This window comes from Corvus cornix, chromosome 15, assembly GCF_000738735.6.
Source record: "Corvus cornix cornix isolate S_Up_H32 chromosome 15, ASM73873v5, whole genome shotgun sequence".
NCBI lineage: Eukaryota > Metazoa > Chordata > Aves > Passeriformes > Corvidae > Corvus > Corvus cornix.
In genome coordinates, this window is record NC_046345.1 from 614,372 (window position 1) to 635,910 (window position 21,539).

General features: G+C 43.5%; 1 protein-coding gene across 13 annotated transcripts in view; it reads left to right on the forward strand.

Annotated features, from left to right (window-relative positions):
- The window catches only part of RIMBP2 (RIMS binding protein 2), an 81,739-nt gene that overhangs the window by 39,727 nt on the left and 20,473 nt on the right, over positions 1-21,539 (forward strand). For 6 of the 13 annotated variants that reach the window (XM_019285220.3, XM_019285221.3, XM_019285213.3 and 3 more), the window contains exons 4-11: positions 2,764-2,868; positions 6,147-6,197; positions 7,389-7,409; positions 10,294-10,498; positions 15,579-15,730; positions 18,308-18,384; positions 19,217-19,326; positions 19,746-20,555. In XM_019285220.3, the coding sequence (XP_019140765.1) occupies positions 2,767-2,868; positions 6,147-6,197; positions 7,389-7,409; positions 10,294-10,498; positions 15,579-15,730; positions 18,308-18,384; positions 19,217-19,326; positions 19,746-20,555 (1,528 nt within the window). In that variant the 5' untranslated portion in view covers positions 2,764-2,766. The remainder of the gene's footprint in view (positions 1-2,763; positions 2,869-6,146; positions 6,198-7,388; positions 7,410-10,293; positions 10,499-15,578; positions 15,731-18,307; positions 18,385-19,216; positions 19,327-19,745; positions 20,556-21,539) is intronic. The other 7 variants (XM_010398422.4, XM_010398421.4, XM_039560903.1 and 4 more) reach the window with 2 other exon arrangements.

A 21,539-nucleotide genomic window follows, 5' to 3' on the forward strand; every position in this document is an offset into this window, starting at 1 on the left:
AGCACTGTGGCTGAGTTCTGCTCTGGGAACAAGGCTGGGCTCCTTGAGAGCCGTGTGGGTCTGTTCTGGCATCCCCCAGCACACGTTTGGAGCTGTGCATCCCTGCCACGGGCAGAACGGGGCTCTGTGCTTGGCCTGCAGCTGCAGGTACGCCCTGCAGCAGCTGGAGCCAGGGTGGGCTGCCCATTGTCCAACCCCCTGGTGCCCGTGAGGAAGCAGAGGAAACAAGAACCGTTTGAGCAGGCTCTGAAGTGCTCTTTCAGCAGTTTGTACTCACAGCACTCTAGCTCTGTAGTGGGAAAGAAAACTGATAAATGCAGGATGTCCCCTGTCCCTTCTGTGCTGCTCAGCAGGATTCGCGCCCGTGGTCTGAAAGATCCCCTGACGAGGTGACTTCTTCACACTTTCTCTGAAGGACACAGCATTATTTGACAATTGTATTGATGTAGGGAGTCCCTGCTGTATTTTTTCTATGCTCTGTTTGCCTTCTGATGTTGGAACAGCATTGTTAGGACCTCTAGAAAGGCTGCAAAAGGGAAGTGCAAATTTACACGTTAGAATGGTCCAAACTGCCTGACGCTAAGGACAGTGATGGCACAGCCAAGTGGATTGTCATTGTCACCTCCTACACAGGCCATGGCTGTGTGCTCATTGTGGGAGCCAGGCCTGGAGGAATCCAGCAGCTCAGAGCTTCTCCTGCTGTTCCCTGGGTGCTCCCTTCATCCCCCTGCCCTGCTCAGACTCTGGAGCAGCAGGGGCAGCAGCTGATGGGCAGAGAGGGGGCAGAGATCAGACCTGCAGAGAACCAGTTTGAGGCCAGTGTGTGAGGAGGGGAATTGCCCTGGTTTGGGGGAGGTGTGATTGTTGTGCCAGGGAGGGGCAGATGCTGAGTGAGGAGATCCTTGCTGCTTTCAGTAGATCCTGACAGTGCTGAAATGGCTGAGGGGTGCTTTCAGGTTAACACAGGTGACCAACTGGTCTTTTCTGACCTTAAAATCTGCACTCTCCAGATCGTTAAATAGATATTTTAGGAACTACAGGAATTGAAAGCTGGGGAAGATCACAGATCATGGATCACAATCTGTTTCTTCATTACATTTTATAGATTCACTCTATGTTCACAGTATTAATTATTTATTGATCTTTTCAAAGGACTAGAAATGTTCTGCAGGAGCTTTTGTAAAATAGGAAGAGCTCAAAATATGCTGTACCAATTCAGATACTAAATCTTGAGAGAGAGCTTTTTTTTTCCTGATAATTAAAGGGTTTAGTTAAAGGTGTGAAAATTGATTGTCTCACCATTTGTTGAATTTAAGAAATGTGCTGATGCTCCATCCATGTCCAGTTTTACATGAGATTTGATGGAAGCTGCTGAGCTCAGTAAATGCAGCTTCATGCTAATTCAAATCATGAGGAAGACTGGTTGGTAAAATGGGTGGTGTTCATGCAGGTAAGAAGAGAATCAGAGCCATTCTTCTTGGTCATTATAAAACACTGAGAGCAGGTATTACCCATGAACTTTTGTACAGTACAGTGAAGAAACGCCTACAGGCAAAACGTTCATTCCTCACAAAACTCCTAGAAAACAAGCCATAGTTGAGGGTCAAAACTTACAAAGTGGGAAATCTTGTTGTTGTTGTTTTTGCTCAAACAAAAAGTAAATAAATCCCAAGCAGAGGCCACGTGGAGAAATTTCTGCTTCTTTTGCAAACATATCCAGGCTGAGCAATGTCAGCCTCCCTGGCTGTCCCTCTGTGCTGTGGGTAGTGTGGAGCAGGTAATAACAGCTCATTACAGGGTAGAAATATGCTGATAAAATTTTCTCTTGTACACAGTAAGAGATATTTTGGGCTGCTCTTGTCAGTTTTAGCCATGCATTTGTGTTTCCAAGTGCTGATTTCTAATAGGTTTGTGTGTAATAACTCGGTGCCGCAGATAAGACATTGTGCCTCTGCTCTGAGACTATTTTGGGAATAGTATGTAATTTGGAAAATAAAAATCTTTAATACCAGTTTCACCAGGGAAGAGATCAGAGTCTAGAAAGAAATCTTTCTTATCTCCCATTTATTAAGAGGGTGTTTGAAAGCTACAGTGATGCTGGGGGAGTGATACTAACCTATAATGAAAAAGATTTCTATCTGCAAAGGGTATCTTGACATCGTTCAGCTTGTGCTCTTCCCAGGAACCTTTCTCATATTGCTTTGAGTCATGAGCATCAAATATACTTTAGAAGTTGTTTTTGAGCACTGTATAGTCCCTTTTGTCCAAATCCACCTGTGTTAGTTTTGTTCTGTCTAATTTCTGTAGATAATAGGCAGAGATCAGCAAAGGTAAGCTGTTTCTTTTGGGTCAGCATTTGCAAAACAAATCACAGCAGCCTGTCCTGGATAAAGAGGCACTTAGGGACTTGTTAAGGTAATTTTTTTCCACGCTTCAGTTTTTAAGCACAAAGCCCCATGAAAGCGTGTGCCTGCTGGGAGAGATGGGTCCTGCTCACCTGTGCATCCCCAAGGCCACCTCCGTGGCAGTGTCAGAGCCGTGGGTCCTGTGAGGGCTTCATGTGCAGATGCCTGAGTTTGGCTTTGGCAGAGCGCCTCTAAGTCCTGGCCAAGTTCAAACCCAACCTGGTTCCCCTCCTGCCTCTCAGGGATGCCGGGGAGGTTTCTGTGGAGGGGACATGTGCCTCCCTGGCCGTGGCAGCTCGTGTGGCTGCAGCTGGGATTGTTACAGTGCCCTGACAGTTCTCCTTCTCCCCTGGCACAGCATATGCGAGAGGCTGCTGAACGGCGGCAACAGCTGGAGTTGGAGCATGAGCAAGCCTTGGCTGTTCTCAACGCCAAACAGCAGGAGATCGAGCTGCTGCAGAAGGTATGTGGGGATAGAGGGCAGGGCAGGAGATGGAGCTGCTGCAGAAGGTATGTGGGGATAGAGGGCAGGGCAGGAGATGGAGCTGCTGCAGAAGGTACATGGGGACAGGGGCAGGGCAGGAGATGGAGCTGCTGCAGGAGGTACATGGGGACAGGGGCAGGGCAGGAGATGGAGCTGCTGCAGGAGGTACATGGGGACAGGGGGCAGGGCAGGAGATGGAGCTGCTGCAGGAGGTACATGGGGACAGGGGCAGGTGGGACCAGAGTTGCGTGGACAGAGAAAACGGCGTGGGATGGATCTCCTGGTGAGAAGGAATTCTTGAAGGAATTCCCACCCAGCTGCCAGGCTGGTCCCTGCCCTGGATTGTTCCATGGCACTGCTGCTGTGCTGTAACAAGGGGCTGTTGGCTGTGCTAAAGGATTTATAAATGTTCATGCCAGTGAGCATTAACCTGACTCCACTGTATCTGAGTTTTTCTGTTACCCAAAAGGGATAAGAGGGACACAGTCTCATGGATTTCCTTTGTATTTCCATTGCTTCCCTCTATATTTGGTTTGGTAATACTTGTGCATTTCTTAAATGTCAAGGAGGAATCCGGTCTTAATTTCTTGGTAATCGAAGTGCGAGGTCTCTACCATTTCCAGCGTGCTGTTAACATTCTCACTGACATATCAGTGTTTTGTTGGGATTTCTTTGGCTTCCTCTGCCAGACATGCAGTTCTTGCTCCCTTTCTCCTGTAAATTAGATTAAAGAGAGTCTCGTCAAGGTACTGACACATCACAGTTGATCTTCCTTTTCAAGAATGCGTCGTGTTTGCTTGGCAGGGCTTTGGTGTCCAGCCAGCGTCAGCTCACCACAGAAATGAAACAGTTGCTTAAATACCTCATTTCCAAGGTCATTCTCTAATTCACAAATCACTTTGAGGCTTCTTTTTTTCCACAATGCAATTTCTCAGTATTCATCGCAGTACAAAAAACATGATGTTGAGTTTCAGTCTTGCCAAAGTCACTTAAAGCAGCAATTGTCTCAGTGCTAATGTTGATTTTTCCAATTGCTGGACTAGATGAAAACACAGAAATAATGCTGCTAATGATAATTTGGTAGAGAATTTGCACAGAGGGACCTTCTCAGCAGAATAAAAGATGTATCTAATATAGTTGCTTGAAATAGAAAGCTGTAGTTGACCAAATGAAATCTTCCAGTTAATTTTCTTTCAGTCTTCCTCAATAAATGTACTTAGGCACACTGCAGAATGCCATTTCTAGTTATATTCAGCTGTTCTTATTAGAGCGGCCTCATAAATTTTGGGCTTAAATTTCCTGGCAAAGGAAAGAAATCAAAGAAAGATACAGCATTTGTTGCTAATTTTTGTTACATTCTTCTAATAAATCCTCCTTTGGACTGGCAGCAGGAGACAAATCTCTGTGCCACTCTTCCTGCTGTCCCTGGTGCTGAGCTGCAGCGTGACAGACACCGAGCACAGCCCAGGCTGTGTTGCACTTGCTATTTCACCCAGTGCAACAAGCTCAGCAGATGAATACTTTAAATAAATGTGTTATCTAAGGAACTACAACACATCACTGCCAGCTTTAACCAGGAGCTGCTGGCTCACATTTCATCCAGAGCTGGCCTCCCAATGGACCGAGTACGTGCTTGTTAAATTCTTTCTTCCCTTTTGTTTTTTTATTAGAGTCATCTTTACTTAAAAAGTGTTTCCAAAGGGAAGTAGAAGGTCTGGGCAGTAGCAGGATGGCTTTCACAGCACATCTTGGTGCTGTTGTACAGGTGCTGATGAACCACCAAAATGTGCAGTTCAGAGCAGAGCCAGTCACTGCTACAGCCCGGTGCATTTGCTGGCACGTTTTGAATACAAATAAGAGTTCATTCTCTTTTTCATATATGTACAGACTGATCAGATTTTTCAGCCTAAAAGGAAGAACATAATATTGTCCATCGAGGTTTTGTGTTAATGAGGAATCAGATGGTCTTTTTCTGTGAGAAAACCTTAATACAAGGCAGTTTGATGTCTAAGAGAGATAGTTATTGATGCAGGTTCTGTTATCATTTATCCAGAACTCACACTCTGGGGAGGTTTTATTAAACTTGTCATGATGGATGACTCAAGGCTTTCTATTACCTGCTGTCACGTTTGCTGGTGCTCATGGAGCCAGTGTTTTATCCCCTGCTTGCAGTGAGAATTATTACTGTGGTGCAGGCAGGAATGGGGCTGAGCTGTGGGGGCAGGGGGGCTCTGTCACCCTGCAGGACAGGGAGGGCACTCAGGGTCTGTGGGTTTGGTTTGTGGGTTTGGGTCTGTGCTTTTGGGGACTTCTAGCCTGACCCAGCTCCCGCTGAAGGCAATAACGGAGTAGGGCAGCCCTGAGCAGTGGGGGAAATGAAGTTAAACAAAGCTGCACCTATGTCCATCCTGGGACTGTGTGGCACATTCAGTTAGAAAGGCTGTGGGGTGTTGTCCTCCGCTAAACAGGAGAGGTTTAAGACTTTTCTCTGGGGAGGAATGTGCAGAATGACACAATGGTTAACAACATTTGTGCTGGTCTTGGGCCAGCTTCAATAAAGGAGACACTGAAAACGTAAATGAAAGTAAAGTGAGGGTAACCCAAAGTTAATGAGTGCTATTTATTTGGTTTTAAGGTTTAGACTTTTCCCAACCAAAATTTGACAACTGAATTTCTAAGCTACATACAATACACTTTTCTGCCCTTGTTGATTCCCTCTTTTTGTCTTTGACTCAGTTGATTGGACCATAAATGTTGCACTCCTCTTTCCAAACAGCCTGTCTTGTGGTTGCCTTGTTTTGTGAGCTGTTTTCCTTGGTGATAAATGCTGTTGCTTCATTAAAAGAATGAGCTTAATTTTTGTATAACTTTCTCCCAGCTGCTCTGGGAGGTTTCTGCACCACAACCCCCCCAACAAATAACAAACTGCATTTCAGTTTGGATTTAGAGGGTTTCGGGGAGTTCTGAGGTGATGTTGCAGCATGTTGAACACGCTTGTGTTGGTCCAGCAAACGCCACTGCTCTGCAGCCTGGCTGGGATTCGGCCTCCTGAAACAAGCCGTGATTTCCAGGCTTGGAGCCGGAGTGCCGGAGCAGTGCTGGCACAGCCGCCCCTGTGAGATGGAAGCTGGCTCTGGATTTGAGGATAAGTGTGCTGCTTTATGTGCTTACAGCATATTGTATGTGGCATGACTAATGACATTTCCTTCTTCCTCCTTTCCCCTCTTCTTCCCTTTTTCCTTTTCCATGAAAACAAGGCTCAGGTTGAAGCTAAGAAGGAACATGAGGGAGCAGTTCAGTTGCTAGAGGTAAGATCCTCTGGGTTACCTTGGCTTGTTCAGGGCCCCTTCTGAACGGGATAACTTTTACAGCATTGTCACTTTTTCACATTTCAAGGAGTATGTAGGCAAATGGCGTTTTTTTTTTCTCTTCTGATGTAATTGCATCCTTTAAGATTTATAATTCAGTTAGGAGTGCATTAAGCTGAGCTGTTGGAAGTGATGTATGTTTCTGTTTTGGTTCCATTTTTTGTAAAATACTGTTAAAGGGAGTGATTAATTTTGATTTATTAGGCTGGAAATATAGCAGCAAATACCGGTCAGTTACCCAGGGTTCCTAATTAAATACTGTCTAATAAACATAAAGCAACATGTTAAAGAACCAGAAACTGTAAACCTAATGAAAGAATTGAGATACTTCAAAAAAACCTTCAAAGGCTGTGCTAGAGAGAGAGCACTTCATTTTTCTGCCAGAGGAAAAGGCATTAAATGGTTATTAAGTGTTAACGTACGTGTCCTGAAGGATGTGCAAAAATATGGGTTGATAATAGCAAGTGCATTGTCAATATTTCTTTTAGAGATCTGCTTTTATCTCAAGGTAATTTCCAGTCTTTTTCCCTTCCCACAGTGTTTCTGTGTGTGTACTTGCTGGCTATGCCTTGGTGAAAGGTGGTTTTTCCCTGGTGCTTTGACAAACTTTAAAAAAAAAAAAATTAAAGCATTTGTTTGTTAATATCTATAAAAGTTAATATTCCCACAGAATGTGTTTCAGTTACAGGCTTTCATTATCGTCATATGTATAAAGTTTGTTTTAGCTTCCAGACTATAAGGTGAAATTATTATTTAATGCCTGGTAGAAAGTCAGGCAAGAGATTATTCACCCCCCTCAAGCTGAGCACAATTCTTATTGAGCTGATTTGTCTGCAGCTTCTGATTTGCATAACCCCAACAAGTTTCCAAAGCTTTTGCTTTTTATTGCCACAAGCACATTATTTTTTAGCCTTTTATTTAATGTGCCTTTTGCAGTTTCAGATCAGCAGCAGTGCTGATTTCTCTAGCGTGGTTTGTGTTAATGCATGTTTTTACACGTGTAACTGTTCTAATGTACTTTGCTTTGAAATGTAAAAAAAGTATTCAAAACTGTTTTTATTTCTTTGTTTATTTCACATCTCTTTGTTTACTGTGTCTTGTTTGGGATTTATTGCTTTGCACTTCATCCAGAACACCTTGGACAGCATGCAGGTATTTTAGGGCATAAATTCTCCTTTCCCTGTCCTGAATCCTGCACTTTTCCCTTGAAAATGAGTACAATAGCCCTGCCTCACCTTGCATGGGATGCGTGCTAGAACCATTGTTATGCAAGCATGCTTTGCATTTATTGGCCTCATACCAAATCATCAAAATCAGAATACTTTTTCTACAGGAAATTGATCTTGGCATGATTTAATGAGAGCTCTGATCCTGGTTTTCAAATCCACTTCCTTACGAGCATGCCCAGTAGGAATGGTTTGGTAATTCACTCGAGATTGTAACTTTCTGACTGTGTGGATTTTGTCTGAATTCAGATTGTTTCTTTGCTAATACAGAGACTGTTCCATGTGATACTTTCACCTGAGGCTGATTGGAGCCACCCAGGGAAAGCCATTGCTGCTCTGCAAACAGTTAAACTGTGAGATAATAGCTGCACAGCAGAACATGCTAATTACTGCTCTGAATTCAAACCTGTCCACCTGGAAAGTTGCTCATCATCTTACCTGTCCTGTGTGCACAGTGTCTGTCTTGCAATGGATGAAGTCTGCTTCATTTTGCATTCCAGAAGCCGTTTGAATTTTAGAAGCAGCGCTGGGCGCTGTGTGAGGAGCTTGGCAGCTCCCAAGTGACAGACATTCAGTCTGCTCCGAGCAGGAATGTCTGCTGTAGGCAGCCGCAGCTCTGGAGAGATCTGGGACACCTCTGTGCCACCTTCCCAGGACAGGGTGTATGGCAGGAGCCACGGCACAGCAGAAAAACTCGGAATGCTGAGGCTGTGAGCTCGTCTGGCTCTGCAGGGCCCGACACAGATTTGTAGATTTTCTCCAGTGAGGTGACTCTGGCTGGCTGACAAAGCGAGCACATGCCTGGGGTCAGGGAACAGGGATGAGCATGGGGATGCCTCCTGGAAGCTCAGTCGTGGATCTTATGGCAGATTTTCTTTATAAAGTACCAGCTTCGTGCTCACGTCTTACTCACTACCCTGCTAAAAATAAAGCAGTAAAGGCATTTTTATTCCAGGCTTCGTATGGTTGTGAGAGAAAAACTTGAAATTTCTACGTGCTCAGAAGAAAAGACAAAGAAGGCAGTTATCAAAATACAAATAATTTTTAAGTTAACAAGTAATAATATTAATACTTCTTCAAAAATATTTTTAAGGCAGCCTTAGCTTCTTGTTGAGGTCAGGATTGTGATGCTTTTATTTTTTATGTGGTGCTAGAGTTTCCGTAACTGCATGTGGAAAGGTCAGTAAATATTCTTAGAGAGCTGAATAGCTTATCCTTTAACTTTTCATTGGAAAGTGGGGACCAAAAAACCCAAAGCAGTTTACTTCTTCGTTTGCTTAATGTTTGTTTAATTTGTCCTTTGACACTGTCCATAGATGCCATTTTCATGCAGCAAATTAACAAGTAGCAAAGTCAGACATGTCATCTGCTCGAAACCGCAGTGAAAAGATGAAAGACAAAAACCCCAAGCATTTCATGTTCGTGTAAAACTCCCACAATGTCTGATTCTTACTGTGTCTTGTTTCATAATCGATCAAGTGAACACCCCTGAGATTTCTTTTGCAGAAATAAATTCATTTGTGTGTTATGAATGTAAAGAAATTGTATCTTCAAAATTCATTCCAACTTTCAAAAAGTATGTGTTACTAGAAAAGGAACAAAGTACCACATTGTGTAGTAGAAAATTTGGATGTTTGGGTTCTTCTGGGTACTGTATTTTCCTTTAGCTAGGGTCTTTCTACAGGTGGTATGTAATACATGTTGTTTTCTTGATATAAAAAATGTACAGTTTTTCTTATATGAACCGAGAATGTTATTTTTCTTTAAAGAAACTGAAATTGTTAGTTCAGTTGAATGAATTTAATTATTATCCAGACTTCCTTTGTTAGTACAGTTGTTTGACTAAGCACAAGAGGGGTTTTTAGTGAAGGAAAGTGGTGTTTGTTCATCATAAAGGACCGGAGTGGGATACATTATTATATCCTTAATTTAGCTGGTACAGTGAATGTGCAGATCTGGATAAAAGGGGGTTTCATGCTGTGGGGTCTTCACTACTCTTTATATGTTTGGAGTAAAACGTGTAGGATGCCCCCTGAGTTCCCCGTGCCCTTTGTCACTGCTTTCAGCCGGGGAATGTCTTTGACATCACCTCGTCCATCTTCTCACACCAGGGGTTCATGACCGTACGTAGGCAGATTCCCAGCTCCCAGCTGAAGCTTATCTTTTAGCTTCTATTTTGTTAAAGCCTGATGCCTCAAAATTCAAACAAAAATGCTATATTTTGGTACTTCTCCCACCCTTACAAAAGCCTCTTCTTGGCTGGTGCCTGCTGTGGTTTGGCTTTACAGTGAGCAGCATTGTTTTTAAGGGCAGTTCAGCCAGTGGCTGGGCCCAAATTCTGCAGGAGTCACTGGGGATTTTCTTGCTCTTGCTGGGATTTTAATACACAGATGTTAATGTAGCAACTTAGGAGGCTTCAGCTTAATAGCAGAAGATGGGCAAACCCCAGAAATACACCTGATTATTAGAGAAGGTTGGAAAAGCACACAAAACTGACATTCAGATGTGTGAAGAAGTCACAAAACTGTGGGATCTTTTTGCAGGTGTTCTTGGCAGTGATTTTTTAGCGCTGCCAAAATCCACGATGAGGAATTTCCCCTTTGGAGACTGGCGATGAAAGGAGAAATCGCCTCAGTACTGACTGCAGGGCTGCCCGCGGGTTGGGGTCTAAGTGTGGGCGAGGATTCAGAGGGAGGCTGTGGGCCTGTTTATCCCAAATCCTTTGCCTGTCCTGTCTTCCTGGTACCTCAGAGAACGTGCTGCAGGCAGCCCTGCTGTGCTCTCACGGCATGCCTGTGTTGGTTGTGCAGGCCAAGGTCCGGGAGCTGGAGGAGAAATGCCGGACGCAGAGCGAGCAGTTTAACCTCCTGTCCAGGGAGCTGGAGAGGTTCCGGCAGCAGGCGGGCAAGATCGACCTCCTGAGCAGCAGCTCCTTGGCACCCTCGGATCTCTCTGGTTCTCCTGGCAAATCCCTGTCCCAGTTAATGAATGGAATAGCCACTTCTATAGGCAAAGGTAAGGAACAGCAGTTATTGGTGCCAGTGCTGCCCTGGTGCAAGTCCGTGATGTACAGAGAGTTCGCTGCTCGCGTGGAAGAGAGAATCTGCTCCTGTTTCTGTTTGGTGACTTGTTTGAATTTCAGAGTATCTCTTAAGCCTTCGCTGAGCTTGTTCCAGTCTTACCTGGGCACTGCTGTGAGCAAAATTCTCTCTAAGTGTTGTTGAGTGTAGTGATGAGAAACCTGTTCAGCATTAAAATTATGTATTCCTCATGTGAAAGTGTACCTCTGCTGTGAGAAGCATGGCTGTCTGAATATCCAGGCTTTGTTGTAAACCCTTCCCTGTTTTGGGGCAGGAGTAGGTCTGCTGTCTTGTTGACGGAAGTTAATGGGGAAAGAAAGCACGGAGGCCCCACACACTGCATTGGCCATTACATTAAAAAATCATCTAAATAAATGGAGTAGAACACGGGGAAACTGAATGGAGTGTTTTGACAGACATGAAAATTGTTTGGGCTCAGTTTCATTTGTTTAACAGAAATCATGCACTTCTCCTTAAAAATTTGAAAGTAAAATGTTTTAAAAAGCAAAAAATAGTTTCAAAAGAAATGGAGAACATAAAGTTAAAAAAAAAATTCATTTGCATCTGTACTGATGTTCTTACACTTACAGTCCCCAGCACAGTCAACAGTATGTGTTTATCCAAGATCTGTGCTGAACTTTCACCAGGTCATCTCCTGTTGCCAGAGGCAACGGCTCTCCTAAGCGCAGAGCTTTGTAAACGATCCATTATTCATTGGAAAATTACAGAGATCAAAGCAAGAGGTTACCTGGGGACTCTTAAAAACAACTTCCATGTAAATGACACTTTAGGTTGTGTGTTATTCCATGTGGGGAGTGTGGTCAGTGTCACCCAGGCTGGAATGACTTCAGTTGTCCTGCAGAGGAACAGTTATCAGGTCATTCTCATAACTTACAGATTCCCCCAAAGTTGCTTGAAAATAAGTATGAAAAGGAACTGGAAAAATCAAATGGTTTTGACTTTTTTTCCTAAGCTTCTAGAACAACTCCGGGGCACAGGGGCCTGGAAATCAGAAATGATTTCCCAGCTGCTGCAGACGAGCAGTCGCTGTCAGTGAAGGGTGCTAACTCGATGTGAAGCCGAGGCAGAAGGTGCCGAGGTGACATCCTTCTCTCAGCTCAGCTCAGCGGCTCTGCTTCGTGTGCCTTGGCTCCCTGAACACGGAACTGGAGCTGCTGGCAGCTGTACCCACTGTGCTCCCTGTTAGTGCTTGGGCTTTTCTGGAGCTGCGAGCCTCTCCTGAGTGGATACCAAAGTACACGAAATGGGGAATTACGAAGGCATTTCCTGATAGTCATAAGAGTTTAGTAGAAATTTCCTTAATACCGACAGCATTATCCCCTCATGTCTCTAAGGACAGGATTTTCAAAGCAACAATTAATTTAAAAGGAAAGGTAATTAGGTATTGAACTGTCCTTCAGGCAGAAGTGAAGGTCCAGCCTGTATCACTGCAATTGATCTAATGAAAAATGAAAATCAGCTAAACATTTTAAGGTACTCAGTCAAACTCTCCAAACTAATTTATATTTATTCCTCTAATGCTAATGGAAAAACCTTTTTGAAAACTTCAAACTGAAATCTCCCAAGTAACCCTTGAGTAAAACCACAGCAAACACAGCCAGGTCTGTACCCAAGGCATTTAAGGGCCTTTCTTTCTAAACATTTTCTCAAAACCTACTGATTTTTATGGCACTTAGAATTCAGGGCCTGCAGCACTTGTGTCTAAACATCAGAAGTGCTTGGCCAACATTCATCCTCAGTATGAATGCGCTGATAACAATAAAGTCATGTTTGAGCAAGTGGGCAGGATTTCTAATTATTGAAACCAACCCTTTCTCAATAACGATGGTAGAGTACAGCAAGTTCTTCAAACCACAAGTGTAATTATTTTTATTATGTGTGAGGAAGAAAGAACACAAGAGGGAACACAGGGACAGCTTTCAGAGCAAAGCAAATGATGGAAATGAGATCAGTTAATGGCCAGCTGCTTTGCATTAATTGGTGATGTTTGGATGTATCAGGAAATGAAATAAACCCAGCCAGGATGGATTAGAGCATGAAAAGTTCACTTTAAACATACAATAATGTCACAATCAGATACAGAAGCCTTAAGATTTATTATTCATCAGTTAAGAGGCTCATTTAAATGGTCTTTCTAGATAATTTAGGTAGTCCATATGGAATCAGCAATTGCAGTAAATAAAATGGAAAGTCCAATTGTAATGCACACAGGGACAGATCTAATTCTCCTGAAACGTTTAAATTAGGTCTGGTGCTCTTCCTTTTTCCTTGATAGGGTATTTTTCAGACTTTCTTAACAAATATTTCCCAGTCATGGGAAAATAAAAACCATTTTGAGCATATATGGATTTAAAAAGACTTCATGGACAAGACCCCTGTGGCTTTATAAGGTTCTTTTCTAGTATTTAAAGAGAAAAAAAGACATTTTTACTTGCTGCTGTGTGTTCTTATGAGCTGCCCTGTTGTATATTTTATTTTTAACTCCCTTTTTTTCCAGAGGGAAAATATAAAAGGAAAGGTGTTTTATTGGGTTTTTTTGTTTGTTTGGTTTTTTTTCGTAGGTTTCCAGTTAACAAGCTTTAAAACAGTCTGTAGGTCTGATTCCTTCACATTCTGCTGTTCAAGCCCAGGGCCATCCATGCAATTTCCTTGGATGAACACCAGAACCAGGCTCAATCAGTTTCTTTTTTTGGAGGCAAACTTACGCCAGTTTTTAAATGCAGCCTTTTTTGCCTGCATTCCTGTATTCACAACCTGCAGGAGCAGACGTCCTCTGCAGAAATGACCAGGAGATTACAGATAACTCAGGAGGAATGTGCTTCCTGCACTCTGAATCTCAATTTTGCAAAGGCATTACTTGATGATGCTTGTGTTTATTTTTCTAACCCAGCTGTGGCTCTACATACATAGAATCCACATGAATTTACATATAATATTTGTCTCATAACCTTTACTAAAGGCTCCTCTCCAGAGTACACAGAGCTCACTGCTGAAGTTCTTTGATAGGGCTGACATGGAAATCTGTTCTTCCCAGTTTCTGGCTGCTGCTGTTGGGTGTTCAGTCCCTCTGCAGGACAGTGAGGTGTCTGTGGGGGCTGTGTGGGGTTACCAGTGCTGTCTGGGGCCAGAGCTGTGCCCAGGCCCTTCATGCAGTCACAGCTACACCACAATTTTCTCCGTTGTGTTAAGGACTCAGGGTAAATTTTATGTATCTTATTTTCCAAGTGAAAAAAATCAGACATCCATATCTTCCAGCATCCTGATATTCCTGGAGTTCCTGACAATGTGTGTTCCTATGCTAGTTATTATCCTATATGTCTGCAAAGCAAGGGCGCTGCATTGCCCTAGAACCTTCCTCCACATCTTGTACCTTGTGCCAGTAATTTAAAAACAAAGCCTGGAGAATGCAGGAGGTCTGAGACCAAACAGCAGCTTCCTTTCAATGAATAATCACAGTTGGCCCGATTATTTATAGCTTGGTGCTGACAGCCTGATATGGCAAACACATTAACAGCAAACAGAAGGAGCTGAATTGGCTAAAGGTTCCTGAATGGGGAGGACTTTTCTGTTATATATGTGAGAAAGGTTCCAAGAATAAAAAATGTGCCCTTTTCCAGTCTGGGGACTGCTCTAAGTGGGGCTGGTTGTAATTAATCTTTTGTATGGTGAGTTGTATATTTCCCTGCTGTCAATGGGCTTAAGCTGTCCTGCTGTAAATTACAGTGATGCAGAGAAAATTAATCATATTGGACTAATGAGCACACCAGAAAAACCCTCTGATGATATTCTTGGAGCTTATTCTCCTCTGCAGTATGAATAAAGAGGTTCCGCTGATAATTCCTGGTGACGTGGACTGGGAATCTTGCAATTCAGTAGCAAAACGTTGCTGTCCAGACTTCTGGCAGAACGGGAGAGGAAATGCTGAACCTACACATAATCAGGGTCTGAGAAATTAGAGCACAGGCTCATTGTGTTAATGAGAGGCAGAACGCACTCTGCATATCTGGAGGTGTCAGCAGCACACTGTGCTCTGCTGTAACTCCTGCTCATGCTGCAGGTAAAATTCAGCTCAGTTTACAATTCCTGCTTTCATGTGCTTTGGGGACTAAACTGACAGTAAAAGGAAAAAATGTACAAGTGTTTTGTACCAAGCTTTATTAGTCTTTCTTGGAACCTTGATGACTTTGCTCTTTTTACTTGTCTCACCTCTGGTTTTCACCCGAGTTGGGAGGAGATAAGAGTGTTCAGCCTCCTTAGGCTGTTCAACGAGCAGTATAATCTGTCTTTTCCTTTCTTCTAAACTGTTTCAAAACAGCACAATAAAAAGATTCCAAAAGGATTTTCAGAGATGTTTCCTTGTGAACAGCCTTAGTTTCCACATTTTAGAAACTGGAGAGATGGCACTGGGACCAAATTACGTGGTCTAGTGCTGGCGTCAGTGAGGAACTCTTGTGGAATATGCAGCAGGTGCTCGTGGCACTTCCTGCCTGCCAAGAGTCAAACAACTTCATTTCAACGTGAATATCCTGCCACTTAAATCATTAGCATTTCAGTCTCTTTTTTAGAAGGCACATGTATGACTCCATTCTGCTTGCCAGTATATGACAGAGTCCCCAAAAGAAATAAAGGTTCTAACGGCAGCTTTAGTGCTGGGTGTGTTACACAGGGTGTCTCACAACTTCCCCAAACATATCAGGGTGCTCAGAACCAAGGTGGGCTTTTTTCCACTGGGGGAAATTTCACTTTTGAATTCTTGGAATTAAAATGCCTTCACTTTCTGCATTATGGTTTGTTTTGTATTGTTGACTTAAGCAATTTACCAAAAGTCTGGGAACTGGGAGGCTGAGCTGCTTCTGTGCTCTGCAGTCTACCCACCACAGTCTTCTTCTTGAACGATTTTTAGCAGGAGAGGAAAACAACCTTCTGCTGTGTACTGGCAGTGTTTCTGCTCGAGAGCCATTCCTTATTCTCATGTGTGTTTTGTTCGCTGCCAGGTCATGAGAGTCCTTCTGGAAGTCGCTGTGTGATTTCAGAGTTTATACGACCCCTTCAGATATCTGGAGACAAACCAGAACAACTGTCTGTCAAACCTACATTCCTGTCCAAGTCAAGATCTGGTACCCCAAGATGCAGATTTGATTCAGACGTGAGTCTTTTTGAATTTTTTACTGAAAAAGTGATTTAGGGCTGAGGCTTCTCTGCTCCAGCAGGCTGATGCAGGTTGATCCACCTGCTTTTAAAAAATCAATACATGAATGTTCTCATTTTCTGAGGCAAGTTGGGAATGTGATCAGTGGGAATTTAAGGGATATTTTCAAAGAAGCTGCAGTTGATGTCCCACTTATACAGGATAAAAATCGGGTGTGTGAGGAACTCGAGCTTCTCTGAAGATCTCAGCCCCCAGTGATGCACACAGAGCATTTTGGTGCTTCTGGGTGAGGTGCAAACCAGCATTTCTGGCTGTGTCTGCTGTGGGGCAGGGCTGTGTTAGGCGGGTTTATTAGTGCTTTATTCTGTCTCCCAGAAGGTGTGACTTTGATACAGCCTGGGCAAAGGGAACTGGAGTTCCTTGTGGTGCCCTGGGGATGCTGTGGCAGGAAAATGGTTCATTCTGCAGGACTCGTTCTCTGCCTGGTTTTTATGATGTGTGAATCTCCCCCCTACAGCAGGGCAGCCACCACCTGCTCACAGCCTCCCCAGCCTCTCCCAAAGGATTCTGAGCCTAGGAAATGGAAGTGAAACTTGCAGGATGTTGTCACTAAACCTCCTGTTGTTCAACTCCACATCTTGTATTCAGTCATATTTTGAGAGGTTCTGTTCTTCCTTTCTTAGGAGGCTTTTCTGCTCTTCAGTAGAATTCCAGTAGAAATCCAATGGGAAGCTCAGAAGAGCTTTTCAGAGGTGCCATAACAAGTTGATTTTTAATATTTAGGGCAAATGCTGAATATAAAAACTGCACAGAACAAATGTTGTAAGCTTTGTAGAAGGGTATTAATTTCTGTTAAATAGCCTGGTTTATATGGGCAGACAGCCATGAGGAAATGATCTTCAGATTTTACCTCTCATTTCAAGAAAACCCTTTCTCAGTCTTTACAGGAGCGAATAAGTTGCAACTGTGTGCATAATTTCTACCTATGTTACATTCGTTGCTGCTGGACCTGTGAGAGTTGATGGAATCAAAATGTTTCCAAATGGATCACAAGCCCGAGGATATTCAAGAAAATGTTAGATTCTTGCATAGTGGGAATTCCATGGGCGTTTCTGAGGATTACCCACAGGAAATGTTTGTGTATGTTTGTGTAGCAGCATTACTGAAAAGTGGAAACATTCACTGCTTTCTGAAGAGGCCACAGAAAAAGCAGCTTAGCAAGGAGACTTAGGGAAGCAGAACTAACAGCAAGGAACAGAGGAAGCGCACGTCAAATTTAATTCCCCTTTTCCATTATTTTTGAGTTATCTCTCACTGAGGATGTCAAGCCCTCTTTTGCAGAATTGTACGTTTTGTGCCTTCTGGAGTGTCATTATGTGATGCACACTTACATTATGCAGGCTCTCAGAAATTAAGCTCCATTCTTTTTTAGAGGTACCTAGACCCAAGGGAGAGTGTTTGAAGAAAATGTGAAAAATGGAGCATAATGCTGGGAAGTCTGGAATAAATAAATAAGTAAATGATACTCTGCAAAAAATACACCTGCAACTGCCCTGGTTGTTCCTATTTAAAAAGCCTTCTAGAATAACCATTACTGGTTGTGTGCTCGATGAGGTGCCCATATAAATGTGTCAGAGTGATAATCCTGGCAGATTTTCCTGGATCCCCCAGTGCTGCACAGGGGGAATCCCTGGGAGCTGGCTGGGAGTGTCCTGGTGCTGGAGCTGAGTGCTGGCAGGACAGTGCGTGCTGGGCTAAACCACCCCTCAGAAGTTCATTCGGAGGAAAAGGGACTTCACTCAGTATTTTTCTGGAGTGCTTTTGGCAGGGACCAGTTTAGACCTGAAAGTTGCAGTTCAGTGTTCACTCTGTCTAGATTGTAAAATTTTGCTCAGTTCTTAATTTCATCCCACTGTTAACCCAGTATTTTTACCTTAATTAAAGTTCTCTCAAGCTCAGGCAAAAAGTTGGTAATTTTTTCTGAAATGGCTCACAGCAAACTGTGCAGTAAGTGGAGGGAAGTTCATCTCTCACTTTAAAACCTCCACGAGCTCAAAGCATAGCAGAAATTACTGTTTTACCACTAGAGACCTCGTGCAGAGCTAAAATAGGCAGAGTCTGTGTTGACTCAACACCGCAATTAAATCTCCAGGTTTTGTAGACCAGATTTGTAATAGAATAAATGTGTGGCTTTGCAGGATTGAATTAAATGTGATATTAAATCCAGAAGAAAATACATTATTTCTTTCAGTTAGTGGAAAAGGTGGCATTCAGCAGATGCTGATGCTGTGGATTGGGTTGGATTGGCAAGGGGGGATATTTTGTGTGATACTCATTGTTTGCCAGTGTTTGGAAGTTGACAGTGGCACCAGTTCTAAACTCAGCATTTGTTTTAAGTACTCGGTCACTGGAATATGCCTTTCTGAGTAAAATTAACCAGTTGTGTTCCATGTTAGAATTTAATTCTTTTTTCCTTGATATTGTGTGTTCACTGATTTGTATCACCTGTCAGGAAAACTGTCCATTCCTCCTTTTTTTTGAAATCACATTATCTTTTTTCTCCCCCCTCTACAGATGGATAATGATCAGAATTCCAATACCTCAAAGCAGAGATATTCTGGGAAAGTCCATCTTTGCATTGCCCGTTATAGGTAAAACATCTCATTGCAGATACAGTACGCAGTTGTAATGTTCAGCATCAGGTTTGGCTTCACTTTATTCATGCACTGAATTATTGCATGGAATTAAAGTTATGGATAGCAGACCCCTTTCCTGTTGGCACTGGCTGCAAAACAGTGCCCTATCCACGGGCCTGAATTGCCAGAGGGGGCTGAGCATGGCCTCTGCATTTCTGTCCTTCAGTGTCTAAATCACATTAAATGGGCACCTCCTACTTTAGAGAGGGTGTCTCCTTCTGTTCTTATAAATTACTTTTTCAAGCAAGAAAAGACTTGAAGTCCATCACTGCTTTGCACATTAAAATTTCAGACATAAAGTACTGTCATGATGAAAATTTCAGTGGCTAACAATTTCCTTCAGGATAGATGTGGATTTAAGTACTTTATAAGTACTTTTTGTCTCTCAGTAGCTTCTTTTGGATGTAACTCACTGTTTTTGTCTTCTTTTACCTTGTCTCTGTAGGAGTTTATTAAACTTGTGTAAAAGGAACATAAAATTGAGTACAGCAACTGACAGAGACCCCACAACTGAGCTTGCTTTAATTCACTCTAAAAACTAAAGAGAATTTTGGCCAGTGTATTTCAAGAGCCCTAAGTGAGAAGTGTCCAAGTAAATTCTGCAGGAAAGGACGTGGGTTTAGGGGCAGAGCTCCTGAGGGAGGAGGGTGGGACCTCACAGGCACAAACTGACCCAGGCCCACTCAGAACGTGTCTCAGAAGGGGAGCAAAAACACTGCCTGGGGAAATTGCCCTCCTTGGAGCTGTAGCCCCTTTCCTGAGCAGCACTCTGCCTGTCCCCCCACAGCTACAACCCTTTCGATGGACCAAATGAAAATCCAGAGGCGGAGCTCCCTCTTACGGCAGGAAAGTACCTTTATGTGTACGGAGACATGGATGAAGATGGCTTCTATGAAGGTATTTTTTATTTAATCCATGAATTCATGCTAATTCATGCAGATTGAAATCAGTTTGTCTGTCAAGCACACTCCAAATTCTTTCCTTCATCTGCTCCTAAATCGGTTGCTAAAATTAGCTTTATCATCATGATGTTCATTAAAAGAATTTCTGCACCAGCAAAGCCTCTCCTTGCAGGCAAAGCTAATTATAAGATATTTTATAGTGTCAGCTTTTCCTGCTGGCAAGATTTAAGTTGACAAAAAAGCTTACTGGCAGTTCTGGTTTTTCCCTTAATAAGCCTTTATGTTCTCAAACTGGGGATGTTGTTTCTGTATTTTCACTCATGCTTTGCACCTTACCTTGTCCACTCTCAAGACACTGGCATGAGAAAGGTATTCTGCTTCGGGGGTTATAATGGCACTGCTCTTTCTCACCAGGAGAACTTCTGGATGGACAAAGAGGACTAGTCCCTTCAAACTTTGTGGATTTTGTTCAAGACAACGAGACCCGGTTATCAAGCACACTCAGCAGCGAACAAGATCAGAATTTTATCAACCGCTCGGGTCCTCCCTTGGAAGGTGATCTCTTGGAGATAAGTCCCCCAAGTCACATAGACTCCAGCGTGATCAGCAACGGCGCAGGGACTCTGGATGTGAACATTGATGAGATCGGAGAAGACATTGTGCCTTATCCTAGAAAAATCACCCTTATTAAACAACTAGCCAAAAGTGTTATTGTGGGCTGGGAGCCACCGGTAGTGCCCCCCGGCTGGGGAACCGTCAGCAGCTACAACGTCCTGGTGGACAAGGAAATCCGGATGAACATAGCCTTGGGAAGCAGAACGAAGGCTCTCATAGAAAAGCTCAACATTTCCACGTGCACGTACCGGATATCCATCCAGAGCATCACCAACAAGGGCAACTCCGACGAGCTGCAGTGCACTTTGTTAGTGGGCAAGGACGTCATCGTAGCCCCCTCGAACCTTAGAGTGGACAACATAACCCAGATTTCTGCTGAGCTGTCCTGGCTCCCTACAAACAGTAATTACAGTCATGTCATCTTCCTCAACGAGGAGGAATTTGACATTGTCAAGGCTGCTAGCTACAAGTACCATTTTTTTAATTTGAAGCCCAATATGGCCTACAAGGTGAAGGTCATGGCAAAGCCCCATCAGATGCCCTGGCAGCTTCCCTTGGAACAACGAGAAAAAAAGGAAGCCTTTGTGGAATTTTCTACATTGCCAGCAGGTTTGGTATTATCCTCCCTACCCCAAAACTCTTCAGCTGAATTTCTCTGCAAATACTAGATAAAATAATTTAACCTTCACAGAGTCATTTAGGGGATGTAAGTGCATTTCGGTTGTGAAGTTGTCATCACATTGTACAATTTGACTTTGTAAAGTCAACAGAGTCGTTGTGTTTTGGAAAGTCTGAGGTTTTTTCCCACCTGGCTTTTACATTAGGAGTGTTGGTAAGTGTTGTCAGTCATCTCCCATTATTTAAGAACATTGAAGTAGTTTTGAAAACTAGACCAGAAATAACGTAGTGAATTTAAAGGATAATCTCATCATTTTGGGGGTGTATGGCAGCACCTGAAAAAATCTGAGTATCTTCCCTTGTAGCTTCACCCACCCCAGGTCATCTAATCATGGAGAGTCGGAGCCCCCTCATGTATTCAATCTTTCGGGTCCTGCTGCAGGGTCCCTGGGTGCCTCTGGAGGGACACTCAGGTACAAATGGCCCCTGGCAAGTGAAATGTCAGAAGCGTGTTCTGAGCTGGGGTTTGTTCACTCCCACTGGGGCTTGATTCCAGCAGAGGGGCAGGAGTTCATTCTGGTCCCCTCCTTGGCCTGTGTAACTTTCATGAGAGGAGAGGTGGAGGACAGCCCTGCTGGTTGAGCAGAGGGGGAGTTGAGCTGCTGTGTCTCCTGTTTTGGTGCTAATGATTAATGGTTTCAGTGAAAATGTCCTCAGCTCACACATTCACTCTTCAGTCTGGAATCATTTCAGAGGGATAAGTGGCAGTGCTGTTGTGGACTCTGCTGGGAGGGGGGCATTTCAGACCGGGGGTGTGTCCTGGGGGAGTTGGGAGGCACTGCCTGGATGGTGGCTTGAACTGATTTCAACTTTGCTATTTAGGAAAGGCCTTTTGAGTGAGGTTTTTTTCCAGGCCAGACACTTAACATGCTGTATCTCCCTCTAGCTGTGAAGGCTGCTGAGCAATGCATGAGC